Raw genomic sequence first — 20526 nt, 5'->3', positions numbered from 1 at the left:
CAGGGGTTGAGCCAGCAGCCGGTGCCCCAAGCATAGGTGCCAGGGACTGAGGCTGGGGTCCCAACCACGCTCTCCTGAACATTCCTCCATGCCCACCTAGGGGTGCCCCACAGATTGGGGACTTCTGGGGTGTAGAGATTAAAAAAGATAATAGGCTAGCTAGTCAATTTCCTGAAGAGAATGGCACTTAATGGTAACTGTGATGCTTTTAATAATAGTACTAAACTCTATGTAGCAAGAAGGCTGCGTCTTCTTGAAAAGAAACGTTTATGTTTAAATAAATGTTCCTTGCTATTGAATGTCCACATTTTAGTCACTTGAGACTTGCCTTTGCCTCATATGGGCTACAGGAACCTTTCCATTCACTGTTGCACATACCTAGTCATAACTATTGCTGAACATTAATAAGTAAAACATTATTGACTCTTGTTTACTTTTCTGTTTCCCTTCTAGCCATCTTTTTATTTGGCAGGCCCACAATGCATTGTTCATTATTTGCTGTTTGTTAAAAGTATTCATATGTCAGATGTCAGAAGAGGAACTGCAACTTCATTTTACTTACGAGGAGAGAATGCCAGGCTCATATGGTAGGTATTGAATATTGTCGTGGAAACAAGCAATGCCCTATAGATGTGAATTTGTTGAAAAACGTTTTTTATTTTTACTATAACACCCACTTCAGCTTCAAGTCCAAACGTCACTTCAAAATTTGAAATAGTAAAGTAATTATGCTATATACTGAGGTGTTCATCAGCCATGGAAAAACCAGTTGGAGAAACTTTGAACCTGAGGAGAGCCTGAAAGTGTGTCTAGTGGGATTTTCAAAAGCACTCAGCATGGGCCTACCTCTGCTCCCATTGGAGATGAAAGTCATCTGATCAGAAGACAGCATCATCCATATTTGTGCTCCAAGAGCCCAGCCCCAAAGTATAAGACCTGCCTCATCAGAGGACGAGGTTCCAAGCCTAGTAAAGGGGGAGAGGAGGGATGGGTGGAAAATAGGGGAATCCGGGAGAAATATCATCTGCCTTGTTGAGTACAGGGAGATGGTGAGAAACAAAAAGTCATTTGCAAATATGCCTAGGATCAGCTCTGTATATTGTGCTTCCATGGTAGGAAAAAATGATTTTATAGTTGCTCAGGAAACTGCATGTTCAATAATTTGGAAGAATTTGAAAGCATTTGGTTTTCTTAAACTGGCCACTCATTGAGTTCACTAACATCTAGAGATCTTTTTCCTTAAATATTTGTGAGAATTGTGTATTTGATCCTCTTTGATATTACTAAGATGAAGCAAAAATGTTGTCCTGTAAGGGATCTATCCTGAATATTCAGATCCATTATTTCTAATTTCTAGTGTCCTGCAGGATGCCTGCTGGCTTAGTAGCAATGCGTTGGACTTTTATATAAGACACCTGGGTTTGATTCCCACTGTTGATGATTGTGCTCCCTAGTGTTTTAAAGAATGCACCAACAAAACCTTAGTCCCCCTCTGCCCATGCTGATGTGCTATGATCTCTGTCAAGATTACAAGCTAAATAGAAATAATTCTTGTCAGAACTTGGAAGGAAAGCCTCTAGGGATAGATACTCTGATGTGTCCTTCAGATCACAGCTGCTGGAATCTCTTCCTGCAGTTGTATCTGAAATTCTTCCTCACTGCCTGTGTATTGTATTTTTCATCTTTTTTTATTTTTTTAAAGGAATGTACAATTTTATATGTAAAAGACAAAATTTCATAAACTACAGCCAAAGCAAATAAAAGGCTTTTACTAATATATCAAGTGGAAAGAGCAGCACTATGGATACAGTAGAACCATTAATAAATGATGCAGGTAAAATTCACTCATGGATAATAGTTGTACTCCGTTTAAAAAAAAAAAGCAGTCTGACTCAACAAGAAAAATACAGAAAAGTGAATTTAAGCTGAAAATTAGGAACAGCTTCCTCACAGTGAAACTGAAGAAGTGGGCTGTAGCCCAGGAAAGCTTATGCTCTAATAAATTTGTTAGTCTCTAAGGTGCCACAAGTACTCCTGTTCTTTTTGCGGATACAGACTAACACGGCTGCTACTCTGAAACCTGTCATTGTGCAAGGCAGTTAGAGTATGTTGCTCAAATGCGGCCACCAGAGGCTTTTCTTGCGGCCACAGCCTCCTGGGCAGTGATGGGGGAGAGGGGGAAAACAGTGACTCCTCCCTTAGCGCTGCCCGCAGGGATTTGGGCCCTGCCCTCCTCTGCAGCCACAAATGCCAGAGGAGCAGGCAGCTGGTATGAATTTCCCAGGGGTGGTGGGGCTCGGGCTTCTGGCTTCCACCCTGGGGTGGCAGGTGCCAGACTGCAGCCGCAGGGCTTCAGGCTCCATCCCGCAGTGGTTTCGAGCTCCAGCCCTGGGCTCACCACCACCCCCATTGCCTCCCTACCCACCTCTCCATCCACGGCTTAATTTGTCCCCTGGCTTTCCGGGGCTGTGTATGTCTGCTGTGAAAAATGATATTTGTATGTTTAATATCACTTTTCACTGCCTCCCAGCTAGCTAATAAGTCTGCTGTGAAAAGTGATACATTCAAATATACATATATAATTTTTCATAGCAGCAGCCTTACTAGCTAGCAAGTCTTAAGAAAAAAGCAGTCTTAAAAAAAAAAAAAAAAAAAAAAAGACAAAAATGTGCAAAGCACCTTATTTTGTTTCTATTCTGTTTAGGTCCAGTAAAGAATAGAGACAACTGTACATTATTTTTATTATTGAGTTTGCAAAAACCCCTACATAAATAAATTACAATGATTTGGATATGTGCATATTTAGTTGTTTTTCCTAAAGTAAATTAAGTATTTTAGGAAAAATTGTCAGAGCGGCCACCAAAAATTTTCCCCTAGAGAACCTCTAGAGACTGTGGAATAGTCTTCCAGGTAAAGTGATGGAAGCCCATTGCAAGGAGTGTTTAAATTTAAGATGGGCAAAAGACTGCACTGATAGGAAGACGGACTGCATGATCTCTTATACACAATTTCTAACAATTTTTCAGTGGTTCTGTTGCAAAAGTAATAATAGAGTCATACATGCATTTCATAATGCAACAATTGGTTAGTGTAAATGTTGAGGCATTATTATTTATACAGCAGGCACAGTGCATAAGTTGTGTTGACAAATATCAGTTACCTGCCCCAGACAGCTTAAAATGGAAATAATTTTCATTGCAGAAGTAAGGAAATGAAGAGCTGAGCTTACTTTAGCAACCTGAATGGTTACTTTCTCCTTATTACTTGCTGATGTATATTACAAAGTCTTTTGAAAACATGAACACTGTGTATCCATTCCATTTACAATTATAAAAACATTCATTATAATGCTTCATTTGCTGAAGACTGTTTTGAATAGTGTTGTCATCATGAAATGAGACATTACTGTAGAGTGCACACACAAGGAGGCAGAGTGAAGGTTAGTGTGCAAACCTTGCCTCTCAATTTCCTGACTTTACAATAAAGTTTTGGTTAAGGTTCTAATCATATGTGGCTTATTGAATAAAACCAATTACTTTGCTTTCTTCAGCATGGATGGCTGGTGTCAGAATTCTAATACAATGTGTGTGGGTTGTGGAAAAAAGAACCCACAGGCATCTGAATATGGGCTTCCTTCAAACAGTCAACCCAGGCAAGGGCATGTGTCTTGAGTGCATAATAATTGTTTGTGCATAGACTAGTGAAAACCATTAATTAAAATCTATTTAACTCCTTGGCGCCTGCTGTTGCTCTGGGGAAACCAGACTTCTGGTGCCAAAAGATTAACAGCTACATGTTGAAATGGTTTAATGTCTTTAAGCTGTGATGAGTAATCTCTAAGAATGAGGTCAGCCAACTGATACATTAAACAAGCAGTGCCTGCTTACAATAAACTATCACTGCAGAGTGAATGTGGGTTTTCACCTGGTAAAGAAATATTGCTTAGTTGTCTAATACAGCATAGTAACAACAGACAGGGAAATGCCACATGAGAAAAGTGACGTTTAAGTGCTTTATTTTACCGTCTGAACCACAATAATCTTTTTATTCTTAACAGTGAGGGAATTCCATATTCGATAGTATTCAGAGTGACTAATATCACTGAGCTACATGTCTGTACAGTAGATGTCTAGATATCTGTACAGTACTTACACAATATTTAGCACCATTTGACTGTAATTCATAAAGATATTTATGAAGCTTAAGTATAAGTTTGTCTATACTGCTCCATATGCACAAAGTTACTTAGCAATCATCTTAGATGAGAAGATGGTTAGTTGAATGCTATAAATTAAGAGGGTAGCTGTGTGTGGTCTGTTGGTTAGAGCAGGGGACCGCATTTCAGAAAATCTGGGTTCCTTTTCAACTGTGTAACTGCTTTGCTGTGGACTTGGGCCAGTTACTTCTGTGCCTCAGTTGCCCCTCTATAAAATGGGGTTATTTCTTACAAACCTCACTGGTTTATTTGAGGATCCTAAACAGTTTTACACAGTATTACGATTACACATCTAATACTGTAGTAGGCTGATGGATTTTTACAGTCTGTAAATTTAGGATATTGGAAAAATAAATGACTGAAGTGTCACCAAAAGAATATAATAATAATAATTAATAAAAGCTGTTGTATTTTGATCTAGTAAAGAAAGAGGAAAAAATTAAATGAATTTAAGGTCCCTTGTATAACTATACCAACGGTAGCTTCCCAAAGTAATTTTTTTCATTCCTGGTACCTTAGAGTTCCCCCTAGTGTCACAAAGTATATGCTGATTTATTATTGCATTTTGTATTTGCTTATTTACTTAGCACTACATACGATGAACTGTTTTCTTGTTAAAAAGAAACAGTTTTGAACAGTTCTTACTGGCTTTTCAGCTGCTGCGCTAGGTTATTGGTATTTCTCCCTCTTTCAGATGGCAGTGCATTTGGGCAAATCTTATGAAATATGTTATTAAATAAAAGTACAAATAATATGTACATAAATGAAGACATTAGTTCCATATCTGGGTTATGAGGATGTTATCAGCTTTAGCTTTGTTATGGCTTATGAAGGACCTTTAGCATTACAGCCTGATGTACAGCTGGGCTTACTGTTATTCCGTATTGATTGTGCACAACACTAGATGGCCCACATGGACTCCTTCTGTCCACAAAAATAACTTTATTTAATTAATCGAAATTATTGTTGAAAACTTAATTGTAATCCACTTGCAAAGAATCACCTTCCGTGGTCATTCAAAATAATCCATGCTTCCTGTGATTCCAGCCCTTCTCCTTATGTGTCATTCACCTTGAGGTTGAGAGAGCAGCTACCTCTTTTCAAGGTCACCTTGGCAGAATTCTTCCAAGGTCCCCTTAAAGCCACGCTGTAAGTCAATATTGTGTACAGTCTGCTTTCCTACTCTCTTTTTTAGCATCTGTTCTCTAGTGTTTCTAGCCAGAGGCCCATATTTGAGTAAAGCACTCTTTGATTTTAATGTGGCTAACTTAGATACCTGGGATCTTGGCATAAACTGAGAACATACCATTGCAGTGCACCACAGTCTTGCTAAAATGAACTAAAACATTAACACCTTCTGCAAGATTTCTGCTATTTCTAAAGGGAAAGGATTGTACAATGTATTAGTGATGATGTGTGGGAAAATATTGTTGCCATTGGGCACTCAGTATCTTTTGTAAATATGTAAGCATTTTGTGTTTGGCAGTTCATCAAAGGCACAGTTTTTGACGGCAAACTATTAGTTAGAGGATAGTCATGTCTCATCTGAAAGATGGTACCTACTCATTTTATGTATAGTGTGTGATCTATGCAGTGAGTCCAGCTTGTGATTTCTTAGCAGACTATATGTTAGGTTTAAAGAGCTTCATATTGTTGCATTCAGCATCAATTAAAGTGCCAGTGGCAACTTTTGTGGTCCAAAAAGTGTATGAGAAGAAAGGCTGCTAGCGCATACTGTTGCGATTACAATGGTAGGCTTATAATGAGCAAAGTTCTAGAACCAAACATCAGAGGGAAATCGAAACATAACAGTGGCATTTGTCCCTCTTCTATGGCTAGACCACATAGGGTCTGCTACCTGATTCAGAAATTTCTATCTAATGCACTTGGTTATTTAGTACAAACAGAAGAGGCTCATGTTTCTAAACCCAGAGGTCCTGGGTTCAATCTCGGCAGATGACCTAGTCACTGGTGTTATTACTTAATGTTTTGGTGACCATAAAATTCAATCCTATATTATATTTTAAGAGTAAAATGAAATAAATATTATCCATTAGTTTAACGCGATTCTAAACTCTATTGCTAATAATAATTTATTTTTCCTTTTGTTATCTGTGCCATGGTGTACTAGCCACTAAACATTCTACTTGGAATTAAATTCTAACGTTGTATAGGGGATTGGATGACTTGTGAACTAACAATGGGATAGTGAGTTTTTCATCTGTAGGGGTGAAATCTTGGCACCATTGGAAGTGAGTTACAAAACTCCAGTTGACTTTAGTGGGGACAGGGTATTCACCCTAGGTTGCTGTTTTCTGTCTGGCCTGGAATTTTGAGTGAAAGTAGTTATCTGGTGGCTGTCCAGCATCCTGTGGAAATGAGTTGACTTCATTTGTTCTTTGTTGACAGCAGGTAACCATATCTCAAAATCTTCTATCACATTTGTAGCTCCTTATTGTCAGTCTTAGCAGAGAAGCAGAGGACTGAACAGACACATCTGAACCTAGAGAGTTAATCTTTTGTCAATCAGACGCATTAGTGAAGTTTTTGCTGCCTGTACCATGCTATTTCTATGGGTAGAAAGTTTATCTTCATGGCCTTCAATCCAGTGCCAGTCATACACACAAAATTCACTGGAAATAGATGTGTGATGGTTTGTCCCCCCTTAGGATGCCACCTGATGTGCTGAGATACCACTGAGCCTATCTGTTATGCCAGTCTGGGTACCCTTTTTACCTGTCTTGCTGAGCCAAGCAATTCTATTAAGCCTCTGCCAGCACGCACACAGGGAGGGCCACACCAAACTGCAGAACAAAACAGACACTGAGAGCAGTTGTGTGAAGGCTCAGCTTAAGGGACTTGCCCCCAGCACTGAGGTGTCCACTTCTCTTGGGGTGCAGACCCAACTATATTATGAAATCCGCCTCCTCCCTCAATGTGGAGGAAGGTATGCACAACCTCTTAACCCCCCGCTCCCCTCCCCGAATTGTGAATTGCACAATTTGTATAACAATTGTTACATTATAAACAAGAAATTTTTTGTTTATAAACATTAACCACAAAAGGTGAATTTTAAGTGACTGTAAGAGATAACAGACAGAACAAAGCAGATTACTCAGCAAATAAAATGAAATACGCAAGCTAAGCTCAATATACTTAAGAAACAGGTTACAAAATGTAATTTCTCACCCTAGATATTGTCACAGGTAGATAACAGAAAGGCAGCTGCTCTGGCCTGCATCTGGAGATTTCAGGTATTTCCACTCACAGACTGGACACCCTCCCAGCCTGGGTTCAATCCGTCTCCCCTCAGTTCAGTTCTTGCTTCCAGGTGTTTTTTCAGTATCTCTTTGGGTGGGGAGGCAGAGGAGAACCATGATGATGTCACTCCCCTGCCTTATATAGCTCTTGTGTATGGCAGGAACCCTTTGTCTTCCAGTGGAAGAATACTGGCATTCCAAGGGGTGGGTCCAGTACCAGGTGAGTCAGACCCATGTCTCTGCAGGGGTGTGGCAGCCATTACTTTTCAGCTGTCTGGAGCGTCCATAGGAAGATTAAGCTCTTTCACAGTCCATTGTCTCTGCTAATGGCCCATTAGCCCTGTCTGTTTTTTCCATTGTTGAACCTGAAGGGCTGGTTGGGGGAGACACCCAAAGTAACAAATTTGTAATACAGATACATAGTTAATATTCCTAATTTCAGATGCAGAAATGATACAGGCATACACATTGGATAATCATATTCAGTAAATCATAACCTTTCCAACGATACCTTACAAGAGCCATCTTACCTAAAGTATATCTCAGTTATGTCAGATCCGTATTATAAGCATATTTTCATAACGAATATGGAAGGAAACATCACAATATGTACCAACATAACCGTAAATCCATGTAGCCCATTCCCTGACCTGCAGCAGAAACTCTTATTCTTTCTGTATTAGCCAGTTACAGTTCATTGAGCTGCTAATCATAACTAAAATATTACAGTAAATGCAGAACCACCCTCCACCCCAAAACTGCTAATGGAATGTGGCTGAGAATTTCAAGTGAAAAGGCAGGAAATTAAAAGCTACAGTTTCTCTGAAAACGCACTTGCATCTTTTGCATTTGTAATGCTTTCTGTTACTGCATATTTTCATGCAAACAATTGTTTAATGGAAAAAAAACATATTTTTTTCAGCCATTAGATGAGTACTGAAACTTTCATTAATCACATAGTGGAACTTAAGCATTGGAATTGCCAGTGTGGAATCATGAATCAAGAAAATGCAGACTGATGATACTGTGACCCAGAGAACAGCAGATTTCACAGCTTTTCTGGGGGTCTTTTTTATAGTAAACCAAATGGAAACACCTTCACCTTCTCCTTCTCCATCCCCCCCGGGCATCAACAAAACACAGACTACTTTAAAAAAGAGCCATGGAAAACTGTCTCTCTGCTTGCAGACCTTACCCATCAGGTTGACAACATGGCTGCTTTTTGCTTCATTTTATATTTACATTTTTGCATATAGGGGATTTTAAAGAAGTAATGTAATGATTTAGTCCTATTTCACAAGTGATTTGGAAATACTTATTTTATTACTTGTTTTTAGACTTTTGTCTGGGACTGCTGGAGGGGGAAGCCTATGGGGTCTGGGGAGAAGCAGGCAGCAGCAGGGATTGAGGCTGCCTCCTGATTAGCTCCCTCACCAGTGACCTTCAGGCTGCAGCTAGCAGAGGCTGTGGTTTCTCCTGTATGAGCTACCTCAGACTTCACATGCTGCTGCCAGTGTAGGGGCAAGAAAGTTGCTCTGCAAGGCGGCAGACACTCAGTGTGCATGCATACAGCTGGGAACAGACAGGGCAGATAGCCCAAGGAAACGACTAACAGTCAGACACATGCCCAGTTGCCCAGCAGCTCAGGTTGAGCATGAATTCTACTATAACATGCCCACTCCCTGTTGATGCATGCAGGTGTGATCTGTAGCAAAGAAACTTCTTGGATTGGTTGATTGAGTCACACCACATATTTTCAAAATTGCAGCCATCATTTAGTGGAGCTGATAGGTTTTCCAGGGCCAGGAGGACAGTGCTAAATATTAATAACTAAAAGTGATTTGGGCCATGTCTTTGTATGTAGTATAACAAGTGTAGGTTAATGCTTTCCTTGACTTGTCCACTGTTAATTGCAACCTTGCAGGTACTGTAGAGATTATCAGGAGTACTTGTGGCACCTTAGAGACTAACAAATTTATTAGAGCATAAGCTTTCGTGGACTACAGCCCACTTCTTCGGATGCATATAGAATGGAACATATATTGAGGAGATATATATACACACATACAGAGAGCATAAACAGGTGGGAGTTGTCTTACCAACTCTGAGAGGCCAATTAATTAAGGGAAAAAAAACTTTTGAAGTGATAATCAAGCTGGCCAGTACAGACAGTTTGATAATAGGTGTGAGAGTACTTACAAGGGGAGATAGAGTCAATGTTTGTAATGGCTCAGCCATTCCCAGTCCTTATTCAAACCGGAGTTGATTGTGTCTAGTTTGCATATCAATTCTAGCTCTGCAGTCTCTCTTTGGAGTCTGTTTTTGAAGTTTTTCTGTTGTAATATAGCCACCCGCAGGTCTGTCACTGAATGACCAGACAGGTTAAAGTGTTCTCCCACTGGTTTTTGAGTATTTTGATTCCTGATGTCAGATTTGTGTCCATTAATTCTTTTGCGTAGAGACTGTCCGGTTTGGCCAATGTACATGGCAGAGGGGCATTGCTGGCACATGATGGCATATATCACATTGGTAGATGTGCAGGTGAACGAGCCCCTGATGGTATGGCTGATGTGATTAGGTCCTATGATGATGTCACTTGAATAGATATGTGGACAGAGTTGGCATCGGGGTTTGTTACAAGGATAGGTTCCTGGGTTAGTGGTTTTGTTCAGTGATGTGTGGTTGCTGGTGAGTATTTGCTTTAGGTTGGGGGGTTGTCTGTAAGCGAGGACAGGTCTGTCTCCCAAGATCTGTGAGAGTAAAGGATCATCTTTCAGGATAGGTTGTAGATCTCTGATGATGCGCTGGAGAGGTTTTAGTTGGGGGCTGAAGGTGACAGCTAGTGGTGTTCTGTTATTTTCTTTGTTGGGCCTGTCTTGTAGGAGGTGACTTCTGGGTACTCGTCTGGCTCTGTCAATCTGTTTTTTCACTTCAGCAGGTGGGTATTGTAGTTTTAAGAATGCTTGATAGAGATCTTGTAGGTGCTTGTCTCTATCCGAGGGATTGGAGCAAATGCGGTTATATCTTAGAGCTTGGCTGTAGACAATGGATCGTGTGGTGTGTCCTGGATGGAAGCTGGAGGCATGTAGGTAAGTGTAGCGGTCAGTAGGTTTCCGGTATAGGGTGGTATTTATGTGACCATCGCTTATTAGCACAGTAGTGTCCAGGAAATGGACCGCTTGTGTGGATTGATCTAGGCTGAGGTTGATGGTGGGATGGAAATTATTGAAATCATGGTGAAATTCCTCAAGGGCTTCTTTTCCATGGGTCCAGATGATGAAGATGTCATCAATGTAGCGCAAGTAGAGTAGGGGCGTTAGGGGACGAGAGCTAAGAAAGCGTTCTAAGTCAGCCATAAAAATGTTGGCAAATTGTGGGGCCATGCGGGTACCCATAGCAGTGCCGCTGACTTGAAGGTATATATTGTCCCCAAATGTGAAATAGTTGTGGGTGAGGACAAAAATCACAAAGTTCAGCCACCAGGTTAGCTGTGACATTATCAGGGATACTGTTCCTGATAGCTTGTAGTCCATCTTTGTGTAGAATATTGGTGTAGAGGGCTTCTATGTCCATAGTGGCCAGGATGGTGTTTTCTGGAAGATCACCGATGGATTGTAGTTTCCTCAGGAAGTCAGTGGTGTCTCGAAGATAGCTGGGAGTGCTGGTAGCGTAGGGTCTTAGGACAGAGTCTACATAACCAGACAAGCCTGATGTTAGGGTGCCAATGCCTGAGATGATGGGGCGTCCAGGATATCCAGGTTTATGGATCTTGGGTAGCAAATAGAATACCCCTGGTCGGGGTTCTAGGCATGTGTCTGTACGGATTTGTTCCTGTGCTTTGTCAGGGAGTTTTTTTAGCAGATGGTGTAGTTTCTTTAGGTAATCCTCAGTGGGATCAGAGGATAATGGCCTGTAGAATGTGGTGTTAGAGAGCTGTCTAGCAGCCTCCTGGTCATATTCCAATTTATTCATGATGACGACAGCACCTCCTTTGTCAGCCTTTTTGATTATGATGTCAGGGTTGTTTCTGAGGCTGTAGATGGCGTTGTGTTCAGCATGGCTGAGGTTATGTGGCAAGTGATGTTGCTTTTCCACAATTTCAGCCTTTGCACGTTGACGGAAGCAATCTATGTAGAAATCCAGTCTGTTGTTTCGACCGTCCGGAGGAGTCCATGCAGAATCCATCAGGCTTGTCTGGTTATGTAGACTTTGTCCTAAGACCCTACGCTACCAGCACTCCCAGCTATCTTCGAGACACCACAGACTTCCATCGGTGATCTTCCAGAAAACACCATCCTGGCCACTATGGACGTAGAAGCCCTCTACACCAATATTCCACACAAAGATGGACTACAAGCTATCAGGAACAGTATCCCTGATAATGTCACAGCTAACCTGGTGGCTGAACTTTGTGATTTTTGTCCTCACCCACAACTATTTCACATTTGGGGACAATATATACCTTCAAGTCAGCGGCACTGCTATGGGTACCCGCATGGCCCCACAATATGCCAACATTTTTATGGCTGACTTAGAACGCTTTCTTAGCTCTCGTCCCCTAACGCCCCTACTCTACTTGCGCTACATTGATGACATCTTCATCATCTGGACCCATGGAAAAGAAGCCCTTGAGGAATTTCACCATGATTTCAATAATTTCCATCCCACCATCAACCTCAGCCTAGATCAATCCACACAAGCGGTCCATTTCCTGGACACTACTGTGCTAATAAGCGATGGTCACATAAATACCACCCTATACCGGAAACCTACTGACCGCTACACTTACCTACATGCCTCCAGCTTCCATCCAGGACACACCACACGATCCATTGTCTACAGCCAAGCTCTAAGATATAACCGCATTTGCTCCAATCCCTCGGATAGAGACAAGCACCTACAAGATCTCTATCAAGCATTCTTAAAACTACAATACCCACCTGCTGAAGTGAAAAAACAGATTGACAGAGCCAGACGAGTACCCAGAAGTCACCTCCTACAAGACAGGCCCAACAAAGAAAATAACAGAACACCACTAGCTGTCACCTTCAGCCCCCAACTAAAACCTCTCCAGCGCATCATCAGAGATCTACAACCTATCCTGAAAGATGATCCTTTACTCTCACAGATCTTGGGAGACAGACCTGTCCTCGCTTACAGACAACCCCCCAACCTAAAGCAAATACTCACCAGCAACCACACATCACTGAACAAAACCACTAACCCAGGAACCTATCCTTGTAACAAACCCCGATGCCAACTCTGTCCACATATCTATTCAAGTGACATCATCATAGGACCTAATCACATCAGCCATACCATCAGGGGCTCGTTCACCTGCACATCTACCAATGTGATATATGCCATCATGTGCCAGCAATGCCCCTCTGCCATGTACATTGGCCAAACCGGACAGTCTCTACGCAAAAGAATTAATGGACACAAATCTGACATCAGGAATCAAAATACTCAAAAACCAGTGGGAGAACACTTTAACCTGTCTGGTCATTCAGTGACAGACCTGCGGGTGGCTATATTACAACAGAAAAACTTCAAAAACAGACTCCAAAGAGAGACTGCAGAGCTAGAATTGATATGCAAACTAGACACAATCAACTCCGGTTTGAATAAGGACTGGGAATGGCTGAGCCATTACAAACATTGACTCTATCTCCCCTTGTAAGTACTCTCACACCTATTATCAAACTGTCTGTACTGGCCAGCTTGATTATCACTTCAAAAGTTTTTTTTCCCTTAATTAATTGGCCTCTCAGAGTTGGTAAGACAACTCCCACCTGTTTATGCTCTCTGTATGTGTGTATATATATCTCCTCAATATATGTTCCATTCTATATGCATCCGAAGAAGTGGGCTGTAGTCCACGAAAGCTTATGCTCTAATAAATTTGTTAGTCTCTAAGGTGCCACAAGTACTCCTGTTCTTCTTTTTGCGGATACAGACTAACACGGCTGTTACTCTGAAACCTGTAGAGATTATGAGAGTTAGTGACTATGTAGGGACCAGGCACAATTGAGTTGTAATCTGGGCTCTGTCATTGCCTGGGTCTGCAATAGATTTGTCTTCCCAAAATTTTCCACCATTGCTACCACTCATGATAACAACAGTAGAAGCACTAATGCACACCATCAACCAGCTGCTGCAGCAGCCCCGAGCAAGTGTAGAAAACACAGTGGTTAAAATCCTGATGGCTGTCAGTGCTTTGTCTACGTAGGCTCTCAACCTTTCCAGACTACTGTACCCCTTGCAGGAGTCTGATTTGTCTAGCATACCCCAAGTTTCACCTCACTTAAAAAGTACTTGCTTGCAAAATCAGACCTAAAAATACAAATGTGTCACAGCACAGAATTACTGAAAAATTGCGTCCTTTCTCATTTTTACCATATAATTATAAAATAAATCAATTGGAATATAAATATTCTACTTACATTTTGGTGTATGGTGTATACAGAGCAATATAAACAAGACATTAAATGAAATTTGTTTGTACTGACTTTGCTAGTGCTTTTTATGTAGCCTATTGTAAAACTAGGCAAATATCTAGATGAGTTGATGTATCCTCTGGAAGACCTCTGCATACCCCCCCAAGGATACACATACCCCTGGTTGAGAATCACTGAGCTAGTGCTCTTTCTATGGCTGCAACTGGTGGAACTGCACCAGTATTAGCAACAATACGGCACACTAAGAAAAATGCCTAGTTGGCTTTGGGCAAGTCAGTTAGCCTCTCCAGTGTCTGCTTTTGCCATCTGCATCATGGGTGGCTTTGAAAATATTAAGTGCTAAGTATTATTCCTGTCACAAAATCCTATAAATAAAATAACCCATATTTTGAAGAATTTACATAGCCGGTTGGTTAATGTTGTTTCAGCCTTATCTCTGAATTTTCTGTCTTTGTGTTATTGTTTATTGCTTTAGCACTGTTACTTAAGACTAGAAGATGTACCTCTGATTTCCATCCATGCAAATTGGTTCTAATCTTATCTGGATTCACCCATCCCTTGTTTGATTCAAAAGGGTATATCTCTCCTTTAATCAAGCATCTAATCTGTTAATATGAATGAGTAGGGTGTGTATTGTGTCTATCCTGCTATTGAAAAAACATTGTTTATGAAAATACATAGTGTTCCATTTTTATAGCTCTCTCTCACGTTATAGATTTGGCATGCATCCGTTTCATTGTCTTGGCAAGACAAGAATGCATATGTCCCAGTCTGGAAAAGGATAAATAAATTGTTTTAGCTGAGTGCCATTGGTTACCGTTATTAACTAAAAAGGGTAACGTCTTGCATAATTCATGAACATGCTAGAGGCAGATGTGTATCCTTTAAGTTCAGTGGAGTAGAAAAAATGAAATCTTCTTGTTCTCTAGATTTATAATAGTTCAGATCACATTGAATTCTACCCTAACAAAATGTGTTTACTACATGATGGAAAGATTCTTCTGATGTGCCCTTGATCTTATTTTTATTTCCCATTGGTAGGAAGAATTTTTAGAATACTTTGTAAGTTTTGGTCAGTTTAGTAATTTTGCAGCGTTAGCATTTCCAAGATTCATAAAGTTAGGTAATTCCAAAGTGAAACTTCTCTTAGATTACATTACCTAGGGTTCATTTTTGGCTGTGGTTTTAAGTCCAAGGTTAAGTATGCTCATTTACTAATTCTGGTTTGTTGCTAACAGGAGCTACATTGTGTTACTCGTGGGGGATTCCATATAAAGGAAACCATGTTTCCGTGGTAAAAAACTGATTTCCTTTAGAATGTGCAGTTCACTAGGTGACAATTTTAATGTGTTTTTAATAAACCAATTGTGGAAAGAAATAATTTTGCTTTATTGTTAGTAGTCCCTATAGTATGCTCCTTAAAAATGAGTCCTGAAATTAGGAGCAAACTCAGGTTAAACAGAATAGCACCACTATAATTTGATTAAGTTGTGCTTATTGTAAGACGTGTTTAATTGAACATATGAAGTACACGAAGGTTTGGGTAATTATTTTAATGCTCTGCTGCCCTTTATCTGATATGCTGAAGGACAAGATTTGCCTGCTGTGAAGCATTAAAAATAGAAAAATGAGAGTAAATTATGTTCCTAAGTAACTTTCTGTAATATGAAATGTTAAATTTAACACAGACGTACCTACTGACTCGGGAATACATCTGAAACTTGCTTAGAGCTGTGACACTTTAATCTCCAATGGTTTGTAACTGAGTTTTGCTCCATAAGATAATTTTTTTTTTTAAATTATGCTGTATGAATGTAAAACATTGGTGCTCTTATTAATTAGAAATACCTGGAATTCTTTTGAGAGAAATTTTTTGAAGCACCAAGTGTGAGGTGGGTATTTTATGTCTTGACCCTGATGCATTTATGAGTTAAACAGTGAAGAACTCTTGTTCTAGCAAATAAAATCCTGTTGGATTTCTTTGGAAGAGGATAATTCTTGATGAGCTCTGGCAGAGGCCTTGTTCTTGAAATGGGCTGAGCTTTGCACTAAATAAATACAATTTTCCTTAAAAAGTATGAAGTGATGATAAAACTCTAGGTTGAATTGCTTAAGTCTCCTAATGTAAAATGTAGACTGAATTCCTTTTGGAGGGAAGGCCATGATTTGGAATGATGTATAGTATGCACAGAGAAGTGTCCCTTTTGTGCTCCTGTCTAGAATTTATTAAAAAGATGCAAACTAACCTGTTCCTATGGGGATGGTGGGCTTGTTCTGCATCTCTACTGTTAAATCAACTAAACAAGTAAAGTTCTTAAGAAATGTGGTCTGTGATTAAACCAACTACATTGTGTTGGCTCTTCCCCAGCTGTCTCATCCAGCAGGAAATTGTGGATTAAAAGTGCCTCCTTAGACTGGAGATCCTCAGCTAGTATAAATCGTCATAGCTCCATTGAAGTTAATGGGGCAATGACAGTTTACACCAGCTGAGGAGCTGCTTCCCAGTGTCTCTCTAAAATTTAGCGACTTAGGCTTTGTCTACACTGGCAACTGAACGGTTTTGTCGTTCAGAGATGTTAACATCTCTTTCTACCCCCCATCCCCTCCCCCAGGACAAAAGTTTTGTTGACGAAAAGTGCCGGAGTGAATAGTGCTTTGTCGGTAGGAGCGCTCTCCTGCCCACAAAGCTACTGCCACTCGTTGGGGGTGGAAGCTTTTTGTTGGTGGGAGAGCTAAGGATACTTCTTCATGGCTTATTGCATAGTAGGCTTGTGGGAGACTGTAACAGGGGCACTCTCTTGCTGCTCTGGTGCCTCCTAGTGGCCCATATGGGGATTAGCTTGCTGCATGGTCCGACTCCCCTTCCTGCAGTTATTCAGCTTGTCGTTCCGCTCACTTGCTCCATGGTGTCTCTCATGCTCCCGAAGGTGCAGCGCTTTCCTCTTTGTGGCTTAGCCTTCTAGCCAAGTCACACTGAAGTTCCTCTCCCTTCCAGGGTATTATCAAAGTCTTCTTCCAAACTGTATGTGGAAGTCCCCAGATAGGCTGCCCCAGCATGCCACTCCCCCAGTAGCTTGTAGAGGAACCCAGGCCCACCCTCTACACCAGTTCCAATACAGGAACTCTCCACCCAGAAACTTGGGTTTCTGTTCTCCCCGCCCTTACTGCTCCTTCCCTGGACTGCTTCCTACACTGCCTATTACAGGCTCCTACTCTCTCCCCTTGTATCAGGGAGTGTGACTGTTTCTGCCCAGGTGAGCTTCATTCCTAATTAAGCCTCATTTGCATCATAGCTCCCCTCCAGATGCAGCCTCTGGCTCATTGGCCTCTCTTGCCTATATTAACCTCTCCAGGGTTAGTGTAGGATGAACACCCCATCAAAGAGACACAGTATTTGTTGGTTTGCTGCCAAGATCCAAATGTTTGGTTTGTTATGGTAAATGACTGTACAAATTTAGCATGGCAGTACTGGCTTGCCTTATGGGGTTGCTGTGAGGTCAGATTTGCCACTCTTCCCCCAATATTGATAAATTACAAAACTTAAGTCAAAAGGCTTATAAACCAGGATTCCCTGTGTTGTGTGCAGTCCTAACGCTGTATTGTGCTAGTGCATAAAAACATGAAAGCAAAATAGCCTTGATTTATAATTCCCAGAAAACAGATATCCTAAGGCCAATGCGCCTTTACCATAAAATTAAAATAAAGTTGCCTAAAAAGGTTCACTAAGCAGATCCTCCTTACCTTTAAACTAGAAAATATATTATCCAGAGATTAAATCAAACCTGAATTAATATCCACAAACACCAACCTTCATCAGAATCCTCAACACCAAAAGCCCATAGGAGGTGGTGGGTCTTGCAACAGTCCCTGAAGGGCCATTGAGATTCAATGGGGAGAAATGACTAGAAATTGAGGGTTCACAAGTAAAGTGAAACTGACCACTCATCTTAATCACCCAAACTGAGTAAAATCGAATAGTTAGTAAGAAGTGGATGTTTAAGCACTCAGGAATCAGGTTTACTGGACATAATTTTTAATTAGCTCAGGCTTTTAGTGTTCTTTGGGTCGGGAACTGTCTTTTAATTCTTTGTTCAGGGCCTAGTATAATGGTGTCCTGGTCCATGAATGAAACTGTAAGAGCTACAGTAATACACGTAATAAATAATAACTAGTTGCCACTGTGGCCTTTTTTGTCTACAGTTTTTGTACCATTGATATCACTTAGGGATGTGATCTTTCTACTGAAATACTTGTACTAGTACAACTCCTGGTTTAGATGCAATTGTCAGTATAAATATAAAGGAGCCTTATAACATGATAGCTTATTAACCTTCCCTACAGAAAAAACCATATTGGTATAAGGCACCTTTATTCAAATATAACTGCGACCAGACTTGGGGAGACTGGGAGTTGTACATCTTTGACTACACCAGTATGGTTAGTATGTAGACAAAGCACCAACGTGCTTTGAGCTTAACACTGATATTGGCATTTTATTTGCCTGGTTGCTTCCATTCTAGTAATTTGATACCTAACTTTAAAAAGTTTCAGTCTGAGTTGAATCTGTGGTTTCTTTTCTTACCTTTCCAGAGACAAACAGCGTTTCCTTTTATTCTGTTTCAGGAGTGGAATGTGAAGACCTTATAGAAGAGTTGCTGTGTTGCCTCATTCAGCTCATTGTTGAAATTCCCCTTCTGTAAGTACTTTTTACAGGATTTGTGTTTGAAACTTGTACTCTGTGAAGGGAATGTGTTCCTCATAATTCCCAAACTAACTTTTCAAAAAAGAATTACTTTATTTGAGTATTAGCCAATTGCAAGACCATCACGTCTCATATAAATAGTGATATATTGCCCTATGATCTGAAGTATTTTACTGCCCTAGATAAACTGTAGGCATGCAGCCCTCCTCAGTCCATCTGTTCTGCCCTATTCCATTTTACTTTGTAGTTTCATTTCAGACCCAGCATAGTACTTCTGGGAGTATACAGAAAGCACAGCTACTACACTCTGAAAAGGTGCTATGTACACCTATTTCTGCTGGGAACAGCTGCACTAATTGTTATGGTGGGGACAGGGTTGAGACTCAGGATCATTTCCCTTCAGGTGAAGCCTGCCGTTACTGTAGGTGCTAACCTGAAACTCCTGAGTGACAAAATTGTAATTGTGCCTGTTGGCAGCATAGGGACACAACAAAGTGTGAGAGAACGGCTTCTTGCCTCCTGCACTTATGCAGGATTCTGGGTTTTTAAATTAAAATTATGTTGCTCTTTTTAATCTAAAAGGTAATGGTGATAAGCTCTATTTCCAAACTACAGCTGAGTTGAAGTTTGAATAATAAAGAAAAGAATGTTTCTATAGATCTCCAGAAATCAAACAGATTTGGTACCATGTTTATGTGATGCTGCATTTTCACAGTTTCTACCATGTAAAAAATGTACATTGATTACTTGTTCAGCTGGGAGATGTGCTCTGAAATATCCTTAACTAGGGACAGTCTTTTTGTTCTGTGTTTGTACAGTCCTAGCACAATGGGGTCCTGGCCCAAGACTGGGACTTCTAGGCACTAGGATAATACAAATAATAGGTTCTTTATCTTCTAACCTATTTTTCTGGAATGGTACTTGCTTTCTTTAATTTGAAATAATGTGTTCCCCACACCAGTCTCTTTTAATTTTAAACTTAATTTTTCCAGTATAAATTTTAACAAGGCAGTTTTGGTCAACATTAACTTTTCATGTGTATGATCACTTGGTAGCTTGTGTCTAAAATACGTTTTGCCCAAATTGAAATGTAGTCAATTCTGAAAGAACTTCAGTGGAATCCGTGTTTCTAACTTTTCTCAGATTATCTGTTGCCGTATGCACTTCACTTGGTTGTTGCAGACTCAGGCCTTGTCTTCGCTACTGGGGTAAGTCGACATAAGTTACGCTACTCCATCTATGTTGTCTACGTAGCTGGAGTCGACGTAGCTTAGGTTGACTTATCCCGGTGTCTTCACTGTGCTGAGTTGACGGGAGATGCTCTCTGATCGACTTCCCTTACTCTTCTCTGAGAGCTGGAGTACTGGGGTTGACCAGAGAGTGCTCTGCCATAGATTTAGCGGGTGTTCACTTGACCCGCTAAATCGGTCCCTACTGCAGCGTCAATCTCCTTGTAGTGGAGATGGGGTGGCTCCAGGTACCAGCGCACCAAGCGCGTGCCTGGGGTGGCAAGCCGCAGGAGGCAACCTGCCGGTTGCTGTGGGAGCAGCAGTCAGGGATCCTTCAGTGATATGCCTGCGGGAGGACCACTGGTCCCGCGGCTTCGGCGGCAATTCGGCGGCGGGTACGCTGAAACCGCGGGACCGGGCAACCTCCCGCAGGCATACCGCCCAATCCGCGTTACTAGCGGACCTCCTACAGGTGGGCTGCCGAAAACCGCCTGACTGCCGTGCTTGGGGCGGCAAAATGCATAGAGCCGCCCCTGAGTGGATGCCAGCCCTTGGTGTTTACTTTGCTAATTGCTCTTCTTGTTGGAAAGCTGACAGATCTGTTGGTTGCCCTGATAAAGATACAACTGTTTCTGAAATATTGTGCTCATTAAATAGA

At 41.0% G+C, this 20526-nt stretch overlaps 1 protein-coding gene across 2 annotated transcripts in view; it reads left to right on the top strand.

The window, feature by feature from the left end:
- DYM (dymeclin) overlaps nucleotides 1–20526 on the top strand; it is a 333130-nt gene that overhangs the window by 45609 nt on the left and 266995 nt on the right. Inside the window, exons 6-7 of one of the 2 annotated variants that reach the window (XM_034773755.1) lie at nucleotides 454–587; nucleotides 18561–18633. In XM_034773755.1, the coding sequence (XP_034629646.1) occupies nucleotides 454–587; nucleotides 18561–18633 (207 nt within the window). Of the gene's footprint in view, nucleotides 1–453; nucleotides 588–18527; nucleotides 18634–20526 lie in introns of both variants that reach the window. The other variant, XM_034773754.1, reaches the window with a different exon arrangement.

This window comes from Trachemys scripta, chromosome 6 (genome assembly GCF_013100865.1).
Source record: "Trachemys scripta elegans isolate TJP31775 chromosome 6, CAS_Tse_1.0, whole genome shotgun sequence".
Taxonomy (NCBI): Eukaryota; Metazoa; Chordata; order Testudines; family Emydidae; genus Trachemys; species Trachemys scripta.
This window is presented reverse-complemented; position numbering and strand designations above follow the sequence as displayed.